At 38.4% G+C, this 23,459-nt stretch overlaps 1 protein-coding gene across 1 annotated transcript in view; it reads right to left on the bottom strand.

Annotated features, from left to right (window-relative positions):
- The window catches only part of LOC113406231 (oral-facial-digital syndrome 1 protein-like), a 58,855-nt gene that overhangs the window by 28,476 nt on the left and 6,920 nt on the right, over positions 1-23,459 (bottom strand). Inside the window, exons 7-16 of the mRNA XM_026649660.1 lie at positions 22,068-22,204; positions 18,369-18,542; positions 15,832-15,938; positions 14,222-14,341; positions 11,541-11,614; positions 11,092-11,183; positions 10,760-10,949; positions 9,506-9,636; positions 5,505-5,616; positions 79-690 (exon numbers count right to left, since the gene is read on the bottom strand). Coding sequence (XP_026505445.1) covers positions 79-690; positions 5,505-5,616; positions 9,506-9,636; positions 10,760-10,949; positions 11,092-11,183; positions 11,541-11,614; positions 14,222-14,341; positions 15,832-15,938; positions 18,369-18,542; positions 22,068-22,204 — 1,749 coding nt within the window. The remainder of the gene's footprint in view (positions 1-78; positions 691-5,504; positions 5,617-9,505; positions 9,637-10,759; positions 10,950-11,091; positions 11,184-11,540; positions 11,615-14,221; positions 14,342-15,831; positions 15,939-18,368; positions 18,543-22,067; positions 22,205-23,459) is intronic.

Genomic DNA, 23,459 nt, shown 5'->3' with positions numbered 1-23,459 from the left:
AAAAGATTCTCAATTTTAAGTTTCCTAACTGGAATCTTACCAGAAAAACACAACCACAAAGGAGCAGTAACGGTTTACCTTCTGGAAGTATATGGCTATTGATGTTTCTCTCCACTTTGGAAAGAGGAGTAGAAGAAAGACGTCTGGAGGAAGAGACTCTTCTTCGGGGAGTAGTTAGATGATTTTTCAAGACATCATCATGCCCAGGTGTAACATATCTTGGGCCTCTCGGACTGCTAAGAGAGAAATGCTGAGAGCCAAGGTTGTCTTCTACAAACATAACTCTGTGTTGAGAAGCCAAAGGGAATCTAACAGCATTTCGCAAACGTAGAGGGGACTTAGTCTTTGTTGGTGTCCTGCTTGCAACTGCACCTTGAATGACTCTATGCTGGTAATTTCTGTAGGCCTCTTCCAAATACTCTGCCTCTTTTTCTAGTTCTTTTATCCTAGCTTTGGTTTTGGCGACAAATTCAAGGTCAGAATCTGGAGAAGAGTTGCAGGTCCGTGAATGCTGGCGATAACCAACGCTTGGAACATCATCTGCCACAACAATATCAGTAACAGCCCGGTTCTTCAAGAAAGCACCATCTACATAAATGTCATGAGGTACAATCCTATCACCAGTGAAGTCAATGACAGAACGATCAACAAGAGAAGGCTTGGGATTCCGATACACTTCATTCTCTAGAACTACGTAAGTAAACATTTCACACACAGAGACAGAAAGGAAAAAGCACCCATTAATTTCAGGAAAAATCAGAAGAAATTATTTGAATTCTGATTTAGTCACGATTCAGATAAGAAATTGATGACAGTTGATTTTAAATATAGGGTTTTTTCATTTGAAATGTAAATCATAACCATTAAAAATAAAAAGTTGTATTCAACTACATTTGATGTTCCGGTGTAACAGTTGCAAGTTATCAATGATTTATGTTTACAGAAATTAATATTTAGATCCAATTGAGACAAAAAATAAAATACGAAAAAAGTTTAATAGTTTCTGCTACTTCTTCAGTTATCACTGCACCTAAATAATACACAGTTATCAGACAATTCCATAGAATGGAATGACACTTGATGACAGCAGCTCTAGTAAGCCACTCAACCCCATTTTTCAATGGTTTATAACTTGTCTGTTTTAAATTATATCGAAGTGAAACATGGCATGCAGGCTGTCAGTCTAAACAATTAAATATTTCTGCTATTTTTAATTTAGAAAAAATATGAATTGTTAACTGATATACATTTTATATATATAAAATATATATAAAATCCAAACACACATTATTAAAAACAGCTGTAAAACAAAATTAATTTAATTAAACTTGCAAACTGTTAGAGCCCAATCATGTGCCACTGATTTCAATGGGTACAGGGGCAGGCCCTCACAGTTCTTAGATAGACTAATATATTGGGTATTAAAACAACAAAATAAAAACAACAGAATACAGTGAAAGCAATATCTTGGTGAAGTTTAAGGTGATTCCCTTCCACTAAAGACTAAAAGAAAACTGTTACCCAAAATCAGTTATATTGCCTGTGTTAACTGTCTCTGTGTTGGTACTTCTAGGTTAACAAAACACACCAGAAATATCTGCAAGTACCATCTGTAGGGAAGTAACTTTGTCAGAGGTCAACACATATTGCATAATGAAAGTATTCTTATCAAATACAAAGAAATGTTTGTTTAATCACAACAACCTTATCTCTGACCCAAAATAAGTCATTACTTTGCCTTCCACTAGCAAAGTAAAGACATAATCATGAAATAATAGTAAAAAACGAAAGTTACAAAATGAACACCATGACACACTGATCAGCTTCAAACAACAGCTGATATGCAGTATAAAAATTATTTCATCAAAAAATATTATATGCTTTTTATTAGGGCTATCATGCAATTAAAAAAATTAATTTTTTAAACGCATGATTAATCACAATTAATCGTGATTAATCACGCTGTTAATTATACAATACCATTTATTTAAACATTTTTGGCTGTTTTCTACATTATCAAATATACTGATTTCAATTACAACATAGAATACAAAGTGTACAGTGCTCACTTTATATTTATTTGATTACAAATATTTGCACTGTAAAAAAAAATTGCATTTTTCAATTCATCTAATACAAGTACTGTAGTGCAATCTCTTTATCACGAAAGTTGAACTTACAAATGTAGAATTATGTACGAAAAAACCTGCATTCAATAAAACAATGTCAAACTTTAGAGCCTAGAAGTCCAGATATTTACATGCCAAACACACTAAAGATTCATATGTCCCTTCATGCTTCAACCACCATTCCAGAGGACATGCATCCATGCTGATGACAGGTTCTGCTCGATAACAATCCAAAGCAGTATGAACCGACGCATGTTCATTTTCATCATCTGAGTCAGATGCCACCAGCAGAAGGTTGATTTTCTTATTTGGTGATTTGGGTTCTGTGGTTTCATCAGAGTGTTGCTCTTTTAAGACTTCTGAAAGCATGCTCAACATCTCATTCCTCTCAGATTTTGGAAGGCATTTCAGATTCTTAAATCTTGGGTCAAATGCTGTAGCTATTCTTTAGAAACTTCACATTGGTATCTTCTTTGTGTTTTCTCAAATTTATAGTGAAAGTATCCTTAAAATGAACAACATGTGCTGGATCATCATCCGAGACTGCTATAACATGAAATGTATGGCAGAATGCAGGTAAAACAGAGCAGGACACACACAATTCTCCCCCAAGGAGTTCAGTCACAAATTTAATTAACGTATTATTTTTTAACAAGCCTCTTCAGCATGGAAGCATGTCCTCTGGAACGATGGCCAAAGCATGTGAGGCATATGAATCTTTAGTTCATCTGACACAAATATCTTGCGATTCCAGCTACAACAGTGCCATGTGAATGCCTGTTCTCACTTTCAGGTGACATTGTAATTAAGAAGTGGGCAGCATTATCTCCCGTAAATGTAAACAAACGTGTTTCTCTTAACGATTGGCTGAACAAGAAGGAGGACTGAGTGGAATTGTAGGCTCTAAAGTTTTACATTGTTTTGTTTTTGAGTGCAGTTATGTAACAAAAAAACCCTACATTTATAATTGCACTTTCATGATAAAGAGATTGCACTACAGTACTTGTATGAGGTGAATTGAAAAAATTTTAAACGAAGCGGATGTATGCAAAAAAATCCACTAACCCATGCTGTATCATAGGGACCTCCTCAAGGGAGATGTCCAGAGAGGACCACCCTCTCAAATAAGCCATGGAAGCCTCTGTGGACAATGATGGCAAGTGGGTAGGTGATGTCCCCTGCAGGGGTGGAGGTTCTTCCTCCTCTTCCCTTGGTACCACTGAGGGTGCTGGTACAGACTCTGTGAGGAATTACTGTGTGCTGTGTCTGGCCGTGGCGAGCAGTCTCCCCTTGTGTGGGGCATACGACCCATGGAGTCCAGTATGCCTACTGGGATGGGACTGGCATAGGGGATCCCCATACCACTGTAAGTACCTGGGGAAAGCATAATATGCCCCAGGAGAGACTCCTGGGTTGACTGACTCCTGGTGGATAAGAGCCAATGGGGGAATAGCTCCCTGTTCTTCCTCATCTTCCTCCTTCAAATAAGGAGCGAGACAGTGAGTGATGTTGGGGACGCAGGGAGACTTGGTGCCGAGAGTAACATTCTCATATCGGTACCGTGAATAGGGGGATCGGGGGCAGAGCCGAATACGAGAACCCTCTGTCTGAGGAACTGCTGCTGTGCTGGCTTGATTGGCCCCCGGGGCTGCCTCCTTGTCAGTGCCAGGGCTGCGGAGGGGAAGACGGCGCTGTTGGCTGCGCCACTGTGCGTGTTGGGTGCGCTTTTGAAGAAGCCGCCTTTTGTAGCTCAGTGCCTGTGTCGGAGCTGGCTCTTGTAGAGTCTCTGGCTCTAGCAGTGCCGGGATGTTCCGCTACTTCGGCTCCCAGTGATGACAGCACAGTTGGTGCCGGTACTGGATGCCTGCCCGCAGAATGAACGAACATCGCGGTGCAGAGGCACAAGGTTTTGATTTCCCCATAGTGCCTGTGTTGGAGCCGGTTCTTGTAGAGTCTCTGGCTCTAGCGGTGCCGGGACTTTCCACCACCTCGGCTCCTGGCACTAACAGCACAGCCGGTGCCGGCACCGGATGCCTGCCTGCGGAGCAGCTGTGGATTGTGGCGTGGAGGCACGGGGCTCCGAAGTCTCTGTCTGCAGCGGTGCCGGAGCTCTCAGCCACCGGAGCTCCCGACGCTGGCAGTACAGCCGATGCTATTATTATCTGCAGGACTGCTGTGGGGTTGTTTTTATTCCTGCGGTGGGGACCCAGGTGCTTCCTCGAGTGACGCCTGGCAGGGCACTCCAATGTGGAGTTGGAGAAACCATTCCTGTCTGAAGCTGCGGCTGGCGAAGTGGGGCGGGTGGGTCCCCAAGCCTCATGCCCCGACGCACCGAGCGTGCCTGGAGGCAAGGCACTGAGAGCCTGGGAAACCGGGCATTCCCGTTTGGGGGGGGAGGGGAGCTGTTTTTCTGAAGTTCCTGGCCGTGAGGGTTTTGTTTTTTTTTTTCAATCAAGGAGAAAAGGAACGTGAAACAAGCTAAGTAGCTGCTAATAAGGAAACTAAGTAACTGACTGTAGCTAATTAACTACAAAGTAACAAGGTGCTGCTGATTGCTCCCACTGGTAGCCAAGGGCGGTAGAGAAGGAACTGAGTGGGGGTTGGTCGCACAGCGATGGTTAACTGCCTGCAACAGCGCGAGGCAGGGACCACGCATGTGCGACCCAACCGGGCACTGCTACTAAAAGTCTCTGACTACAAGTGCAGGGGCACACAAACACCTAAAGTGGAGCACCCACAGGGACAGCACTCGAAGAAGAAATCAATTTATTTGAAAATGTAGAAAAACATCAAAAAATATTTAACAAATTTCAATCACGATTAAAATTTTTTAATCACGATTAAATTTTTTTGAGTTAATCGCGTGAGTTAACTGTGATTAATCGACAGCCCTACTTTTCATTTTAAACTAGATACAATTATCACCACCACAAAGGGAATTCCAGATTTTATTGGTAAAATAAAAGTATTATTTAAAAGAAAATCATTCATATTCTAAAGACAAGAGATAAAAATGATACATTAAAATACAATTCATGACATTAGGTGGTTTTGTTATGAATTTCCTTATATTTTGTTATGTCATTTCCTTATATTTATTAAGAATGTTTATCTGGACAGTGCAAGATTTATTATATCCATAAATATTCATTTCCTTGCTTTTAAAGGCTTGAGTTTTGTAAATGGTGTCTTAGGTAGTTACATTTGTGACACTGCAACCTTAACTTTTTTTTTTTTTTAAGTTTTGGAATGCAATTATCAGTTACAGATTGAGCCCTCACAATTTGAACTACTTTTCAAGCCATTGGAAATGTTTGCATAAATTAAAAATCCTTTATAAACTCAGTTTTAAAACATCTAATAAATACTACAAACCTGTCTGTGTTTGCTTCAGCTGCATTTTCAAATCTTCAACCTGTACGTTTAGCTTTCTGATAGTAGTTTCATAGTCTAACAGCTGGATCTTTAATTGTGCACAACGTTCAACCTGAAACAGATTTTGGAAAAAAAAATTGTCATACAAATGTGAACAAGTACTGAAGATGAGGAAAGGTATCTCAATCCATGAAGGTGTCTTTCTCTCAATGCTTTTCATAGATTCCAATGCCAGAAGAGACCACTGTGATCATCAAGTCCAGCCTCCTGTATATCAGAGGCCATAGAATCTCTTCCAAAAAATTCCTAGAGCATCTTTTAAAATAACATCCAAACTTGATTTAAATTTTTTCAATGATGGAGAATCCACCACAACCCTTGGTAAATTGTTCCAAAGATTAATCACCCTTCACTGTCAAAAATGCATGTCTTATTTCCAGTCTGAAGTTGTCTAGCTTCAACTTCTAGCCACTGGATCATCTTATACCTTTCTCTAATAGACTGAAGAGACCATTATCAAATATTTATTCCCTAGGTAGATACTTACAGACTATAATCAAGTCACTCCTTAACTATCTCGTTGTTAAACTAAATAGATTGTGCTCTTTGAGTCTATTACTATAAGGCATGTTTTCTAATCCTTTAATCATTCTCAAAGCTCTTCTCTGAACCCTCTCCAATTTATCAACACCCTTCTTGAAGTGTGGGCACCAGAACTGGACACAGTATTCCAGCAGTGGTGGCATCAGTGCCAAATACCCTCTCTACTCCTACTCAATTCCCCTGATTATGCCTCCCAGAATTACACTGTGTCTTTTGGCCACAGCATTGCACTGGGAGCTCATGTTCAGCTGATTATCCACCATGATCCCCAATTCTTTTTCAGACTCACTGTTTCCTAGAATAGAGTCTTCCATTTTGTAAGTGTGGGCTACAGTCTAGCGTTGCTAAAATACAGGCACTTCCTAAGTAGTATCAGGCACTGCGTATGTATATGAACACATTCCAAAAGATTAGCATAGGTACATCCTAATTAACACAAGTAAGAAGGTTTGACAGAAGTGATGAATAGGGATGTGTTGCCCAAGACATCTGGAGCAGGGTACAAGAGGAGGTAACAAATAGATGGCATGAACAACGTAAGGTGGTTCGTACGTTGTTTTTCTTAGTCTATAAATGTTGGTGTAACTCGCCATAACATTTTGTGTGGCCGAGGGGACAGCAAAAATTCCTGCTGCTGACTGAACTTCCCCTTGCAACTTGACACTCATGTGTTAGTGTACCTGTATCACAGAGCCAGGGCACTAGTATTGAGCTTGGAAGGCAATAAACCTGGCCGAGTGTCTTTGCCACCAAACTATGCCTGTGGTCTTTATGAGTAAGGCCCTACCAAATTCACAGCCATGAAAAACGCGTCACAGATCATGAAATTTGATCTCCCCCCTGTGAAATCTGGTCTTTTCTGTGCTTTTACCCTATACTATATAGATTTCACAGGGGAGACCAGCATTTCTCAAATTGGGGGTCCTGACCCAAAAGGGAGTTGCAGGGGGGTAACAAGGTTATTTTAGGGGGGGGTCACAGTATTGCCACCCTTACTTCTGCACTGCCTTCAGATCTGTTAGCCGGGCACCCAGCTCTGAAGGCAGTGCCCCGCCAGCCGCAGCGTAGAAGTAAGGGTGGCAATACCATACCATGCCACCTTACTTCAGGCGCCCAGCTCTGAAGGCAACAGTGCAGAAGAGTGGCGGCTGCTGACTGAGGGCCCAGCTTTGCAGGCAGCAGCACAGAAGTAAGGGTGGCAATACCATACCATGCCATCCTCACTTCTGTGCTGCTGCTGGTGGCCGCTCTCCAGCTGCCCAGCTCTGAAGGCAGCGCCGCCGCCATCAGCAGTGCAGAAATAAGGGTAGAAGTACTGCAACCCCCACCTACAATAACCTTGTGACCCCCACCCCAACTCCTTTATGGGTCAGGACCCCTAAAATTATAATACCGTGAAATTTCAGATTTAAATAGTTGAAATCATGAAATTTACTATTAAGATCCTATGATAGTGAAATTGACCAAAATGGACCGTGAATTTGGTAGGGCCCTATTTATGAGTAACAAAGAGGTCTGCTGAATTAGCAGGCTGCACTATCTGCTAGTGCTGATAACACTGGAGCGCCAAGAACAGAAGCACTGAGCAACTGCAACAGCTTAGCAGCCTGAACAGTGTTACCACAGCAACGACGTTCCAGCCTTCAACACTTAAACAACACTGCAGACTTTACCAGTAATGATTTTGTTTACTTCCAGGTCATTGTAAAAATGTTAAATAGCACAGGACCCAAGAACCGATCTTCTTGGGACCCGAGTGGAAACACACACCCTAGATAACGATTACCCATTTACAATCACATTTTGAGGCCTATTAGTTAGCCAGTTTTTAATCCATTGAATGAGTTCCATGTTAAATGGAGTAAATATTTAGTTCTAGTTTTTTAATCAAAACATCATGTGATACAAAGTCAAATACCTTACAGAAGTTTAAGGTCAACACTATTACCTTTATCTACCAAACCTGTAACCTCATAAAAAAAAAAAGATATCAAGTTAGTTTAACAGGATTTATTTTCCATAAGCCCACATTGATTTGCATTAACTACATTACACTACTTTAATTCTTTATTAACTGAGTCTGATATCAGACACTGCATTATCTGGACCAACTGGGATCAATGTTAGACTGACAGGCCTATAAATATCCGGATCATCCTGTTTACCCTTTTTAAATATTGGCATTACATTAGCATTCTTCCAGTCTTCTGGGACTTCCCCAGTGCTCTAAGAAATATTGAAAATCAACATTAATGGTCCAGCAAGGTACGCAGCCAGCTCTTTTAAAACTGTGGGATGCAAATTATCTGGAACTACTGATGTAAACATTTCTGACTTTAGTAGCTTCTGTTTAACACCTTCCCCAGATACTAGTGGCATGGACAAGTGTTAGCATCACCATATAAGATTATATCCCAGTTTTAACCCCAAACCGAACAGAAATATTTATTGACCACTATGCCTTTTTTAGATTATTATTGATAACTGTACCATTTCCATCTAGTAACAAAATCAATACCACTGTCAGGATTATTTTTGTTCTTAACATATTTAAAAAACTCCTTTTTATTGTCCTTAACTCTGCAGGCCATAGATTTCTCCTTATGTCCCTTGGTTTTCCTTAATAATTTTCTACAATTCCTAACTTCTGAATTATATTCATTACTATCAACTTCCCTTTTCTTCCATTTGTTTTACACACACACACACACACACACACACACTTTTTACAGCTGCCTTCAATTCACCTCTAAACCAGTACAGATTTTTAACTAATCTGGCCTTCTTCCTCCATTGTGGGTTTTGGGGCACCTATTAATGATTCCCAACTATCATTCACATTTTTCTGATGAAAATCTTCCTCATGGCTGATTTGTCTCATAACTGTTTTCAGCTTTGTGAAATTGGCCCTATTATAAGCACCACATGTACATACTACTGGTCTGGACTTTATTCTGCTTGCACATTATAAATATGATCAAATCATGATCATCTGTACCTAAGCCACCATTAATTTTTCATTCTGCGATCAGTTCCTCCTTATCCCTTAGGACAAGGTTTAGTAAAGATTTCCACTTTGTTGGCTGCAACATTTTTCTATTTCTACCGGCACAGATAATTTTCTTTTGATGAAAATGATCAAGTGCTTTCCAGGTCTAGCCAAATTTGTATTTTTTTTTTTCCAGTTTCATCAGCTGTATTGATCTATAGTAAATAAGTACTGAAAAATTTTAGGTTTAACACAGGTTTGTTTGGTTGCTTTTTTTTTTTTTTATTTAAAGAAAAAATGGAATTAAAGCACTCCAACACCTACTTTTAAAAGGGTCTGCAATGGACAGGTGTAAGTGTTTACAAAATGACAGGAAAAAGTCTATTTAGATGAAAAGAGAAGAATTTACCTCACTTTGCAGTTGCTTTTCCAGAAGTTGTTTATGGGTTTCAAACTCATCCTGTTCCAGCTTTTTAGCATGTTCAACTCGCCTCAATTCTGCCTGGCAGGTTACATGTTCAGCTGATGGCTGAGTTAACTCTTTCACATAAAAGAACAATATCAGGAGATATTTTATAAGATACTTAAAAATGCACATTCACTATTTATAACCACCCCCTGGAAACTTAAAACTGAAATTTTTTTCCTGACTACAATAGGTCTTAAATAGTAAAACTTCATTTGCATACACTTTTTGGGGTATCTGTTTCTTCTAGAGACTGAACTTTGTGTCCCTCCCTCTGGGCAATTATGAGCTAGGCAGAAAGTTTTCTACTCTGCAAGTTATTTATCTGAATCAACTTGTTCCTGTCTTATCTAAACCTGAATGTATTGCCCATCTGTGCTCTTCAAACACAACATGTTTTACAAATGCAGATGCATTACAAGACAATAGATTATTATTCTACAGAGATCAGGTCTGTAAAACAGTCATTTGCAGAAGCCTTTGTCCTCTACTAACCACACTAAATAATGCTGTGGTTGAAAAAAATGGGAGATGAAAGGAAAGAGAGGGTATTATCAACAATTAGTATTTTTGTATTTTAGTAGCACCTGAATGCAGAGTTCCATTGTGCAAACAGAGAGAGACTTCCATAAAAGTGCTTACAATGTAACTTTGACAAGACAGAGGAATGATCATTGTCCCCATTTTAGAGATGGGGAAAGGAGACAAAGATATTACATGACTTGACAGAGATCACGCAGGAAGTCAGTCGGAGATCTGGGAATTAAACCCAGATTTACTAAATCCTAGTCCAGTGCTGTAACCACAAGACCAGCTTTTGGGAAGTGAAACATAAAAATCTACTATAGTTAAGGACTTGTGGTCCTCTGAGGGGAAACAGACAAGGAAAGTAGAATTGACCTGCTTTTATCACTGTTCCGTGAAGTGTCCAGGAACACTAATAAAAAACCATCACCCAACACTTGTGATGTTAGGAACTTTGGAAAAAACAAAGATAAATGAAAAGACAAACAGGGACAAGCAGGAGCAAAACCAAGTATTATAACAGTTTTTGAAAGCAGTGTGCTAATTTCATATATTCTTAAATTTAGTAGCCTTTTAACAATCATGAAATAAAGTGTTTATTTTAATGGAAAACTATTACTAAACCTTCTGTAAAATGAGGAAAGGAAAGTTATAAAATATGTTAACACTAACTGTCTCGGAAATGCAGGTTTTCATTGCGAGTCTCCTCCAGTTGTTGTCTAAGTAGTTTATTTTGCACCTGAAGCTCCAGTTTCTCTTCCTTTAACAAAGGATAGTCCGCAATCTCTTTCAATTTTTCTGTCAACAACTGATTCTGTTTGTTTACCAATAACACCTGCGCCTTTACTGAATCCAGCTCCAGCTAGAAAACACGTCACAAACTTCTTAAAGGTATTTCTCAAGAAACACACTTTGTACCACATATTATTCCTGAAAAGGTATCACAAAACAGTTCAAATGTACTAATCAAACAGTGTAGTCTCTAAATTCAGGCTCACAATTACCTCAAGTTCTTTTGCATGTGATACAACTTGTTTGAGTTCTTCCTTCTTTGAATTAACAGCAATGGTCTCTTCACGCAACAGTATAGCCTTCTCTGTAAGGATCATAAACAGTTTCTGCAGGTTAATGTGTATCTCACACCAAAAACTACATAAAAAGAACATTAAGCTTGCAAAGTCAAACACTCAAAAGTGAAGAAAAGCCAGAATTAAGGTTGCCAGAGCAACCTTAATTTGGCACGTTTGTGCATATGCATGATACAGTCTTTAATTATATGATTATATACTATTTTTTCCAAAGCACTCTAGCTTAGAAGTCTAAAGATGATCCTCTCTTTCTCCAACTTCAATTAAATACACTATATTTGTTTAAAAATACTGCTTTGTTGCCTCTTATTACAAGCTAAAAGATAAACAATGGGTGTTGAGTATCTCTGAAAGAGATTAGTTACCTTTATTCTTTTTCTCATCTTCAGTAACCCTAGTGGTTCTGGCTATATATTCTTCCTTCAACTCGAGTTGATATCTAGGGTGAAAAAAAGTTACTAAACACCAAAGCAAAAGAATTCTGAATGTCCCCAGACTCAGCTGTAACTACCTATCAAACTGTCTATATGCTAATTACAGTGGAACTTCATCAAAGTCCTGACCTGCGAATGCTGAGTGCCCTCAAGTCCCACTAAAATCATGGAAGCTATGAGTGCTCAACACTTTTTAGGAGCAGGCCCTAATTAAATTGTAAGTATTTTGAGGCAGTTATCCTATCTTCCTGTATGTTTGTACAGTGCCCAGGTCACTGAGGCCCTAATTGTGATTGCAGTATTAGAGTATAAAAATAAACAAATCCTCACTTTTCTGATCACTCACTTTATGATTTCCACACAAAAAAGAGCAGTTTATCCCCAGAACTCAGCAAAGATTAATGGTACTGAATACAGTCAATATTCACATTAAGTCTTCATTATTTTTCAAATATTTTACAACGTATTATATATTATATTTGAAACTATACACTTGTCAAAAATGTGATTTTATAATCCAAACTGAATTACTCATAAGTCTCCCAACTTCTATATACAAAGTCAATGAATTTCTGTTACAGAAAATGGTTAATCTGAGTTCCATTAACTGTATTTGTCTATTTTTTCTTTTGTTTGGATTTATAATTATTCTTTCCCCCTACGTTTTGTAATACCCAATAATAGCTTCCATACTTTAATTTTTGTATGCCACATTTTAATTGTCAGACAGGATCCTAGAGCTATTGATAGACAGCTAAATAAATTTTGTAATAAGTAGATACAGACAAATATCTTCAGGACAGAGATGGTGTTTTCCTGTGTGTTTGTACGGTGCTTAAAACATTTTGGACACTACTGTAACATAAAATAACACTCTCCACTAAAATAGTCCCTGTTAAGATCTGAAAGAGCTCTACAAACATTAACAAATGAAGCCACTAACCCCTATTTGTGAGGTAGGTGCTCTGTTTAGCATTTAGTTACTTTAGTATTAAATAGCAATTTACTAGATAAGTAAAACAAGGCACAGGGAGATTACGTTTGCCTAAGGTTGGTCGCTCAGTGACATACATCTAACTGCCCTGTTCCTAATCTCTCTTTCAGGGGACTCTTCATTCTCACTGAAATCCATTGTCTTACACCTTTCCTCTACAATTTGAATAAATCCATGTTAGAAGAGGCAGTGCTTGCACTGTTCATTATTAGGTAATAAGTCCTGGCTGAACTTGTGGATAACCAGGTGTTTAGCTGGTGAGCGGGTTTCCGCCCTCCGCCTGGAGGGCTGATTCATTTCATTCTGTGGGCATGAACAATCATGTGCTGGGAGCACTTTCTGCAACAAAACAATCAGATGACCACTGCTCACATCACAGAGAGAGAGTACAAAAGAATCTCAGGCTAGGTGCCATCACTTTCCACTGTCAAAAGCCCAGGAAGGGCTGCAGCTGATGCCATATACGTCTCACTGCTCACTTAGATGCCTGTCCTGGCTGCTGGCCACCAAACATGAAAACTGCAAGGAAAATACACAGACAAACAATATAGGCCTCTTCCTCCATTGTCCAAATAAATCAGACTGTGACCATAGCCCAGCAAAAAAGGGAGGAGCAGAGAACACTGCTTATCCTACCCAGTCTGTGCAGCCCATCAAACCCTGCAGCCTTTATCCAGGAGAATACTCAATCTCTTCCCAATTCTTCAGCCCCAATGACTAAAGGGAGATATGAAGTTTTAGGAGGTGGTGGTCAAGATGAATATATTTTAGAAGTGAAAGTCGAGATGTTATTTTTGGGGTACAAATGGATTTATTTTTGGGTACTGCTGAATTTGGAGGGGAAAATTTTGTGAAGAGATATGGATTTTGGGTTGAGGAAAAATGGATGATTTTGGAGCAAGGCAAGATGAATTTGTGGGAGAGAAAGATGGGTCTTGCTGGACAGAGAAGGATTTTTTTGAAGGGGAAAAGAAGCTGGTTTACAAAGAACTTTTCTTTGGTTGTTTTCAGGGAGGGAGCCAGCAGAGAGGGGTGGCCTATGACATTACCAGTCTGCACCAAATAGCTGGTATTTCAAAAAATAATTCTGGGGTAAGAAAACCCCTTTACATTTCCTTTTTAAAAAGTGTCTCATCCTGCTCCTTCTGCAAGTAACCCATGAAACTCCCTTAATACTGGCTTCATACACCTTGCCTCCTTTCAGTTCTTCAAATTGCTCAGTATTTCAGCACTGGTCAAAAGAGATCACCAATGATACTTTGCATCTGCCTGTTCAGCAGCCCTATAGATTCATGTCACTTTTTCTTCACAGATAGGGAGACTGAAAGTGTGAATTTTTAAAATTCTATAGCCTTATGGACAGAAGAATGTCATTACATATAGTGGGTTTTTTCTACCTGTTAGAAGGCATAAATGTTTTAACTCTTTTGGTTCTGAAATCTATTCATCACACTTTATAAGATAAGTAAGTCACAAACTGATTAAAATAAAAATGCTAAGTGTTATATATTCAATTCTTGCTTTTTTACAGTACTCATTGGTAATTCCCATGGCATTTTTAACATTCTATTTTCATGTGAAATATGTATTCTTTATTAGAGACAAAAGAACAAATTACTTCAGTAGTTCATTCTTAAGCTTTTGGTCGTAAGTCTCCTCAATGTTCTTCACAGCTATCTCCCGACGTCGCAGTGCATCATCAACAGCTTTATTTTTTTCTTCTTGAAGTTTCTGAGCACTGATATAATGAGAAATATACTGACACTGAGCAATTATATTTATGACATGCCAGAGTTTTCAGGAAGTTTTTTTTAATCACACAACATTTATGAAAGTCAAAAGTGTGATGGGTTAGCTTGGGGCAATTTAAAATTCTGATCAAATCTATCATCATGATTCGCTAAGAAAAATGAAAAGTGACACATACTAAGCTGTACTGTTAAAGACACAGACTGATCAACTGTATAAACAACCAGATTTGCAACTGCTGAAAACTGAAAGTATTACAGGAAGGATGTTGTTTAGTTCCTCAGTTTTAGAAAGGGTGCTCAGCTCACCACTCTATCAGCACCCTCTGCTGGCTAGACAAGAAAGTAACTTTTGTTAGTGGGGAAATAGCTTTCTTTTTTCTTGCCTACAAAAACACAAGATGCTAACTAGGGTGACCAGATGTCCCGATTTTATAGGGACAGTCCCAATTTTTGGGTCTTTTTCTTATATAGGCTCCTATTACCCCCCACCCCGTCCCGATTTTTCACACTTGTTGTCTGGTCACGCTAATGCTAACAGATTAGAGAATATTGGAAAGCAGGCAAGAATTAGTTTTGGGTTTTTTTAATTACAGAAGAAAAACACATTTTATTAAATGTGCACTCCCAGTACGTATCATGGCAAAACCAACATTACAAATGTAAATTTGTCACTACAGTTGCCTTGTTGGTGCTGGGATTACATACTGCTTTTTACGTTAATGACTTCAAAGCAGAAGTCCAGTTTCTCAGTCTCTCTGAAGTAGTACCAGGCTCTTTTGCTAAGAACAAAATAGGCCTCTTAGCACAGGATGCCCCTACTGCTAGATGCAGCTGCATGATATTACTCAAATGTAGCATAACATATTTAGAGATAAATAAACCAAATTTCAATTTCATAAAAATTGCAACATCTTGAGACATGCTTTCTGCAAACAAAGCAACACCACAGGTAAATGCATGACTTAGAGCAGGGGTCTCAAACACGCAGCCCACGGAGTTATTTGCTGCAGCCCGCCAAGCCCCCCGCCTCCCCGCCAAGCTCCCCTCACCCGCTGCTCCCACTACCCCCCCAGTGCGCCGCGTCCCCGCTGCTCTGCCTACCTTCAGGTGCTTCCCTGTTTGGCGTCGCTTAGCACTTTCTGGGGGGAGGGGAGGGAGAGCAGGGAGCCGAGCGCTCAGGGGAGGAAGCGGAGAAGAGACAGGACAGGGCGGGGATTTGGGGAAGGGATTGGAATAGAGGCAGTGAGTGGGCAGAGTTGGGGTAAGGACTTTGGGGAAGGGGTTGGAATGGGGGCGGGGAAGAGGTAGGGCCTCATGGATGAGATGGAGTGGGGGCGGGGCCGGGAAGGGGTGGAGGGGGGCTTTTGTATCTTTATATGAAAAGGTGTCAGTGATGCGGCCCTCGGGCCAATGTACTAGTCCTCATGTGCCCCTAGTGGTGATTTGAGTTTGAGATGCCTGACCTAGAGTGACTCACAGTTCAAAACCTTCAATTCTTTGCTTCAGTTCTGCCTCTCTGGTTCTTATCATTTCAATATCTTTCAGCAGACTTTGTCTTTGTGTATAAACCTCCTTTGCTTCAATCTACAACAGAAAATATTACTTCTATTCATTTTATTTTTACACAAAAAAATTGAGATTTAAATTAAAATAATTTCCAGTGAATTCATACAGAATGGCAACAGCAGCAAGACATAACAAGACACCAATAGTATAAAAATTAGAAACATAAATGCTACAGACCTCACTCCAGGAACTGGTTTGATCCTGACAAATATTTGCATAGCTTGCTGCTAGTAACAACTGATTTACACTAACCAGGAGCTAAGTCACCAGGGGCTGCTTCCTTTATTCTACTTTATTTAGGGTTAACACACTTGAAAGTTATTACTTGCTATCAAGTAACTTATCTTTTAGAATGCTGCACAGATTCAAAAGTCACAAAACAAAACAAAAAGATTTATTTATAACACGTACAGAGTTACCACACCAAATACAAACTTTAGAATATACCAAAACTGCAAGAGAAAAAGCAAGTATAGGTAAACGTGGTTTTGCCCCTATCTTAACTAGATTAACAAAAAAGAATTAAAGAGACAAGGTAGGTGAGGTAATATCTTTTATTAGACCAACTTCTGTTCTTGAGAAAGAGAAGCTTTCAAGCTTACACAAAGCATTTGTTCAATAAAAGATATTACTTCACCCACCTTGTCTCGCTCATATGCTGGGACCAACATTGCATACAAAAATATATATATATATATATAAGAAACTTTAAAAAACCCTGATAAATGTAGTTAACAGAGAAAATGCACTCTGTATTTAGTTTTAAAGCAAGAACTTTCTTCAAAATACTGGTTCCATTAACAGCTACCTCCAATTCTACATTCTAGACTATCCAAACCAAACAATATCTTCTAAAAGAATCTTCCCTATGATCATAATGGCAATACCAGATGTCACATCTACAGCCCTATTCTTACTAATAAAAAAACCTCTCTGTAGTTCTTAGCTTTAAAAAGAAACAAATTATGTGCCTCTGCAGAAAGGCTAAGAGCATGAAGACTGAATGACCTTTTTATCCCAAAGGTGGTCCCATCAAATTTGCAAATCAGGTGCATTATACAAGTGTCGGAAGAGTTAGAACAGCCACTGTCTCTTGTTCCTGTGTTTTGGATAACTAGAGGAATTTGATCTCCGGTGCTTTTTCTGAAATTACATTCTTCTACTAAAAAGATCTACGTGATCATTTATCTGCAATACACAATCACTTAGCTCAGTGGAGCTGCTGGTCTCTTTGCTGGGACAACCAGCAAGTAAATGAAGTATGTACTTGGTCTCAAAGATCAAAAGCTGACAATAGCACCCACAATGGTTCACTTGTCAAATCTGCTGATCCAGACCTTTTTTAATGACTGAATTAATTTCATGTTCATGGAAGTGGGAGTAACAGCATAAGGTAGGCAGATTTCATGCAAGTTTCTAAGGACATAACTATGAAGGAAATTAAGTTTTCACAGGGTGAGAGGCAAAGTTTTGTCATGGACCAGAAAAACAAAATACAGAAAAGAGGAATAAAATGGTTAATTTTCAACATAGCAGGAGGTCAAAAGCAGAGTGCTTCAAAAATCCATAGTAGGACCGGTGTTACTCAATATAAAAATTAATGTTCTGGAAAGAGAGGGAAACAATAAGGTGGCAAAAATCTGTAGATGACACACAATTATTTTGTTTAGTAAAGAACAGAGCAGATCCAAGACAGCAACACGGTGGCAGGCAAAATTCTTTGTAATCAAGAGAAAAGTAATAAACATTGGGAAGAACAATCTGAACCACACATACACATTTTTGGATTCTAAATTAACAGTGGATTAAATTACCACTCTGGAAAAAGACCTAGAAGTCATGGACTCACACATCTGATCACTGCATGACAGTGGTCAAAAATACAAACAGCACCTTGGGTTATATTAAAAAGGATAACAAATACCGAATAAATTATAATGTAATTATATACATGAATGGTATGTCCACACCATGAATATTGTGTTCCAGTTTATTTATATTTTTTTCTATTTCAACTTCTAAAAAGAAAAGTACAATAAGCAAAACAAAAAATCATAACATCCATAATAAAAAGAAAAGAAAAACCTATAAAGTAGCCATCTAGGACTGCCATTAAAAAAATCCTGAATACTCAAAGGAGAATAGGGATTCATACATATAACAATATCTGTATTATATTTCAGTCTTCTTCTGCAGCACTGCTGCTACTCCAATCAATTTACATATTTATACCATACTCATCACCATTGTCACTGAGAACCTGAAATCACTAAACATGCCAATCTGTGTGGTGCTCTCCTGATGTGGGACTAAGAAAGAACTATTGAACTCTTTTTCACTTATGACGCAGTAGGATCTGAATTGTAGTTCCTTCAAAGATCAAAGGGCAATTTCATTAACTAACTGAACCACTTAGCACTGGATCCAATTATTATTTTTAAACATTACCTCCTGTTGTTTTTGAAGTCTTTCAATAGCATTCTTTTCGCGAGCAATCAGAGCCTCAGACTTGGCTTGGTTTGTCCTTTCAAACTCTCGACGCAAATCAGAAACTTCTTTCTGGCATTGTGCTCTCTCTTCTATTCTGATCTTTGCTATTTCAACCTCTTTGAAATGCTGTAACTGTTACATGTAAGAGAAGAACAAAGTAAATATTCCTCACTTGATCACAAAAAAAGAAACAAAATCCACTCTACCAGGTTAAATTTGATGTTCAGACATATGCACTTACTTGCAAATCGCTTGTTTACACTGTTGATCACTGTAGCATACTGAATTCACTTTGAGAAACTATACAGAAATGTCTAATTAAATGTGTTAATCTTTGTAGTCAATGTATGTAAACTTCTCTGTGATAAAAATACCTTTGAAGATATATGATTGACATGTCTTACATATTTACACCTTCCATCTAGGATCTCAAAGCAGATTACAAATATAGATAATAGCACCCTTAGGCATAAGTAAGCTAAATATAGAGCATTGCACTAAAGGGGTTACCACTGCTCTCTGTGCTTAAGTTGTGTCATTTTTTTACTCACTCCTGTACATACAGAAGGAAACAGTTGGGAACAGAGCAAGAGATGAGGTAAGGCAGCTAATTAAATATCCCACTCTCCAGCCTGATGTTCCATGACTGGCAAATAAAGAATACCACATTCCCTAATTCTTCTTCTGACTGGGTCTCCATTCTCGCCCCATTCCCAAAGAACCATGTTTGCCTGGTGGTGGGGCCAAAGGCAGAAGCAGGCCTGCCTTGAACTGCTCATGCCCACTGGAAGTCAGTCTTTTGGGCACGGAGCAGATGTGGGCCAGAGAAAGAGGAGTCATCCTCAGCCAGGGAATTCTGAGCACTATTGGAAAACTGTGTGAATACAAACTCAGGGGTCTGTTTGAGTGTGTATGAGAAAGAGGGACCATTTCTGCCTAGGGAAGAGAAAGTGTGAGAGTGTACATATATGAGTGGGAGGGAAAGAAAATAAATGGGATTGTAAGGATGCATAAGAGAAAGTGAGAGAGAAAATGGATGAGAGAGTGCAAGTGAGAGAGAATGAATGGGAGTACTAAATGAAAGAGAATAGGGAAAATGTGAAAACAGAGGGAAGACAGAAGTTAGATAGGAAAAGAGCATAGCCTGAGACCTCGGACCAGGGAATTAGGGCCTATGCACAAACTTGTACTGAGTTAGTTAAACCACGTTGAACCCCAAGTGTGGAGACACTTAAAATTGTTTATAAATGGCTTATACTGGTTTAACTTACACTTTAAGGAATCAATTTAAACTAAATTGCTATAAGCCATTTCTAAACTGATTTATGATTGTCCACACAAAGGGTTGCACCAATTTAACTAAACCAATGCAAACGTTTCTACACAAAAACTTGCCCAAGCCTTTAATGACAGTAAAATCATGTCTATATTGGGGAATTATACACAAAAAATCCCCACTAGTGCTACCACTAACTCAGCTGATGTAAACAAGGAAGTTCTGATCTATTTACCTCCCTAAAGAAAGATGATACAAGAAGTTTGCTTATATTGTATCCCTGTGTCTAACAGCAGTTCTCAAGGATCTGTTGTAGACATGTTGTCCAAAGGGATTTTTTGTTAAACTTGAGGTAATTATATTCAGGTTTTTATGGGTTATAACATAAAAAACAAAATGAATTATTATTTATTCTGACTGCCTTTTTATTTCACCATGACATTAAGATATGGCTGAACTTTGAAAGTTGATACTTTGCATATAGTGTTTAGCAAAAGAAGTGACTTTATAAAGGAAAGGGGGAAGTTTAAATTCTGATTAAAATCTGAGCCTGTTCAGCGGGCACATAGTTTTAGCACAACCTAATGAAGTCCCAGTCCTTTTGTAATATTTCACAGAGGACCCTATCTTAACATAACATCAGTGTTGCAACATTAACTTGACCATGCTCCACACATGTAATATTTTCCATTTCTGTTTTTCTTATTAAATGTGTACCATAATATCTACAGTACGGTAATTGTTTCCAAATCAATATTGTGGTAAGAAGCTTAACTTTTCCTAATACTTGATTTATTTATTTTATGTGACTTTTTTGCATTGAATTTTCTTGTTTTTAAGAAAAAGGGGACAGTGTTTAATAAAGATTGCATTTAGGTCCCAATTATGCTTTGAAGCTTGAACTTCAGTGAGGCTCATAGGAACAGAGAATGGTGAATTGCCTATTATTGCTGTTATTGTTTAGATTATATAAATTCAGTTTATTTTTAATACAATCTTAAAATTTGCAAAATATTGTAGACTGCAGACAAAAACTGCAAGAGATCCTAAAATCGTGGGATCCACAATATTTTTCACATTTTATGATTTTTCTATTCTCCATGAAAAGGTAGTGCTGTTTTGGAGGCTTTTGCTATGTATTTTGGTGAGATATTTTCTGAGTCTCTCATGCAATTTATTTCATTTGCAGCCCCCATATCTAAAATGCTGAGAGGAGAGAATGTTAGGATACAATTAAAAGCAACTAAACAACAAAAGCCCTAAAATTAAGACTGCCCCCACAAAAATGTATTCATAGAAAAATTTCTAATGAAGTTTCTTTGTAATCATTCACAAACAAAACTGGACTTAGAATGAAAATACATGTTTAAAAAAGATAAGAAATGCTGACATTAAAGAATCATCATGTTTCCCATAACTCATACTTCCCTTTCTAATAGATTAAGGGTAGCACAGAAAAACATGTTGACTTATAACACTGAAATATAAAAAGAAGACTCGTAAATAGTAAGATTAAGAGCTTTGATAATTATAAATCTTTCAAAATGTAGCTATGTATAGTGAATGAGTGCAGATGAGGTAACACTTAGGCCAAGGCTTTGGTGGCATAAGTGTGGTTTTGCCAATTCTTCTTTTACACAAAATTGCTAATCTCTTTAACATGTTATTGCTAACAAAGGTAACACGTGGTGTTGGAAGTAGTAAGTAAACGAGACACAAACATGTAATGATAAATTAAAAAAAAAAAAACTTTTCCTAGGAAGACCCAGGGCAGGGTGACACAAAAACAGAAACTGCAAAACCAGCAGGGAAAAATGCAGAAGTTGGGTAACTGAATCTTGTGCATGCGTAATTATGGGTTACTTAAAATCCAAAAGGTTGATGTGCTAAAAACTGACTGGATAAAGATTAAGTAATCTGCAATGTAGAAATGTATAAAAGACCTACTGGCCCATGTTCACTAACTGGAGAAACACCAGACCAGAAACTGAAGAATGGGACTGAAGAACCAGAAAAAGGGGTCAGAGAGGCAACGACTATCATAGAAGATGGCCCAGAATGTGGTCCCTTGGGCCCATTTACCAATTCTGTGTTCTCTGTTATTAGTCTGACACAAATGTACGTCTGGATACTATGCATGACAACGATTCTGTCTGAAATTGTATAAATAAAGGGAAAAATTGACTAAGCCTAAATTGGGCGGATTTATGACTCAGTTTCCCAACTTTTACCTCCTACAGAGAACATGTAGTTTTTGCACATATAATAGATTGGCATGACTCATTTCTGATTCAAAATTATTAGAAGCATTACAAATTTGCAACATAAAATGAACACTTCCCCATCCCTCATTTCCATGACAATTTATTTCTGGGTTATACCTTTTCAGACATTTCTGCTTGAAGCTGGTCCTCTATTTCTTTTCGATATTCAATGAGTTTCACTTCTAAAGACTCAAATTTCTGATGCTGGGGATAAATGTCTGCAAACTGTTCATCAATCAGCTGAAGTTTCTCAACTATATAAAGAATAATGCAATGTACCATCACACAGAAATATTACATTTAGTAATGCTGTTGCTCCTACCCAAGATTTTAGGGGTCCTTGTAGGTTTTAACTATTCATGCCTAGCTTCTACTGAAAAGCTACCAAGGAAGCAGTGAAAAGAAATGGTCACTTAAGACCTGAAAAGTGAGGACATACAACAACATGGTTGGAAACAAGCCACCTAGGTACTTTACAATATGGCATGTGGTCCAACTACACCTCTACCCGGATATAACACGACCCGATATAACGCGGTAAATCAGAGCTCCAGGGGGGGGCGGGGCTGCGTGCTCCAGCGGATCAAAGCAAGTTCAATATAACGCGATTTCACCTATAACGCGGTAAGATTTTTTGGCTCCCAAGGACAGCGTTATATCGGGGTAGAGGTGTAATTGTTTATGTGCAAAAAGTTGGAGGTGATCTTTAAATAAAGCAATCAGGATAACTGGTTAGGATTGTAGCCAACCTCTCTCATTGTTCTCCCAAGTAAAGTGAGTGCCTGAGGAGAACTGGGCAAGAGGAGATAAAGGAGCCTGAAACCAAATGGCACCTTCCTGCCCCACAACTGCTGCATACTACCCCCTGAGATGGAATCTCATCAGCTACTAATTCAGACATGAAGCTCTGATTTCAAAGAACAGGTGCCTGTAAATTATATTGTATAACTAACTTCAGTAACAACACATTCCAATGAATAAATCTACTAGACGGTTTTTAGTAATGCAATTACCAGTATGTTCAATTTCTGTCTTATGCTATGATTTTTGGCACTGGAAACAATTAATAAATTATATTATAATTAGGGCTGGGCAAAAACAATTTGCTTGTCCAACAAAAATTTTCAAGATCTCAAAAAATGTTCTTGTTCTGCATCAGGGCAAAACTTTAGAGATCTTTAGATTTCTTTTCATGAAGAAACAAGAGAAAGATATACATACATCAGAATAGCAAATGGCCCAGTGGTTAGGGCACTCACATGGGTTGTTGGAGATGTAGGGACTCACATCCCAAGTGAGTGCCCTTATTACTGAGCTATTGACTATTCTGAGGTGCAGGAGTTGGGTCTCTCATTTTCACCAGATGTTCCATCCTGGATCTCAGGAAAGTTTCCTTAAAAAAATGATACGTTCCTGCAAAGAGTTTCATTTTCAATTAACTGGTATTTTCCACCTGCCCTCCCCCCAAAAAAAACAACAAAAAAACACACACACAATTTAAAACTCCTA

This window comes from Terrapene carolina, unplaced genomic scaffold (genome assembly GCF_002925995.2).
Source record: "Terrapene carolina triunguis isolate 2854851 unplaced genomic scaffold, T_m_triunguis-2.0 Scaffold23, whole genome shotgun sequence".
Taxonomy (NCBI): domain Eukaryota; kingdom Metazoa; phylum Chordata; order Testudines; family Emydidae; genus Terrapene; species Terrapene triunguis.
The sequence above is the reverse complement of the archived record's forward strand: the minus strand, read 5'-3'. Positions and strand labels throughout refer to the sequence as shown.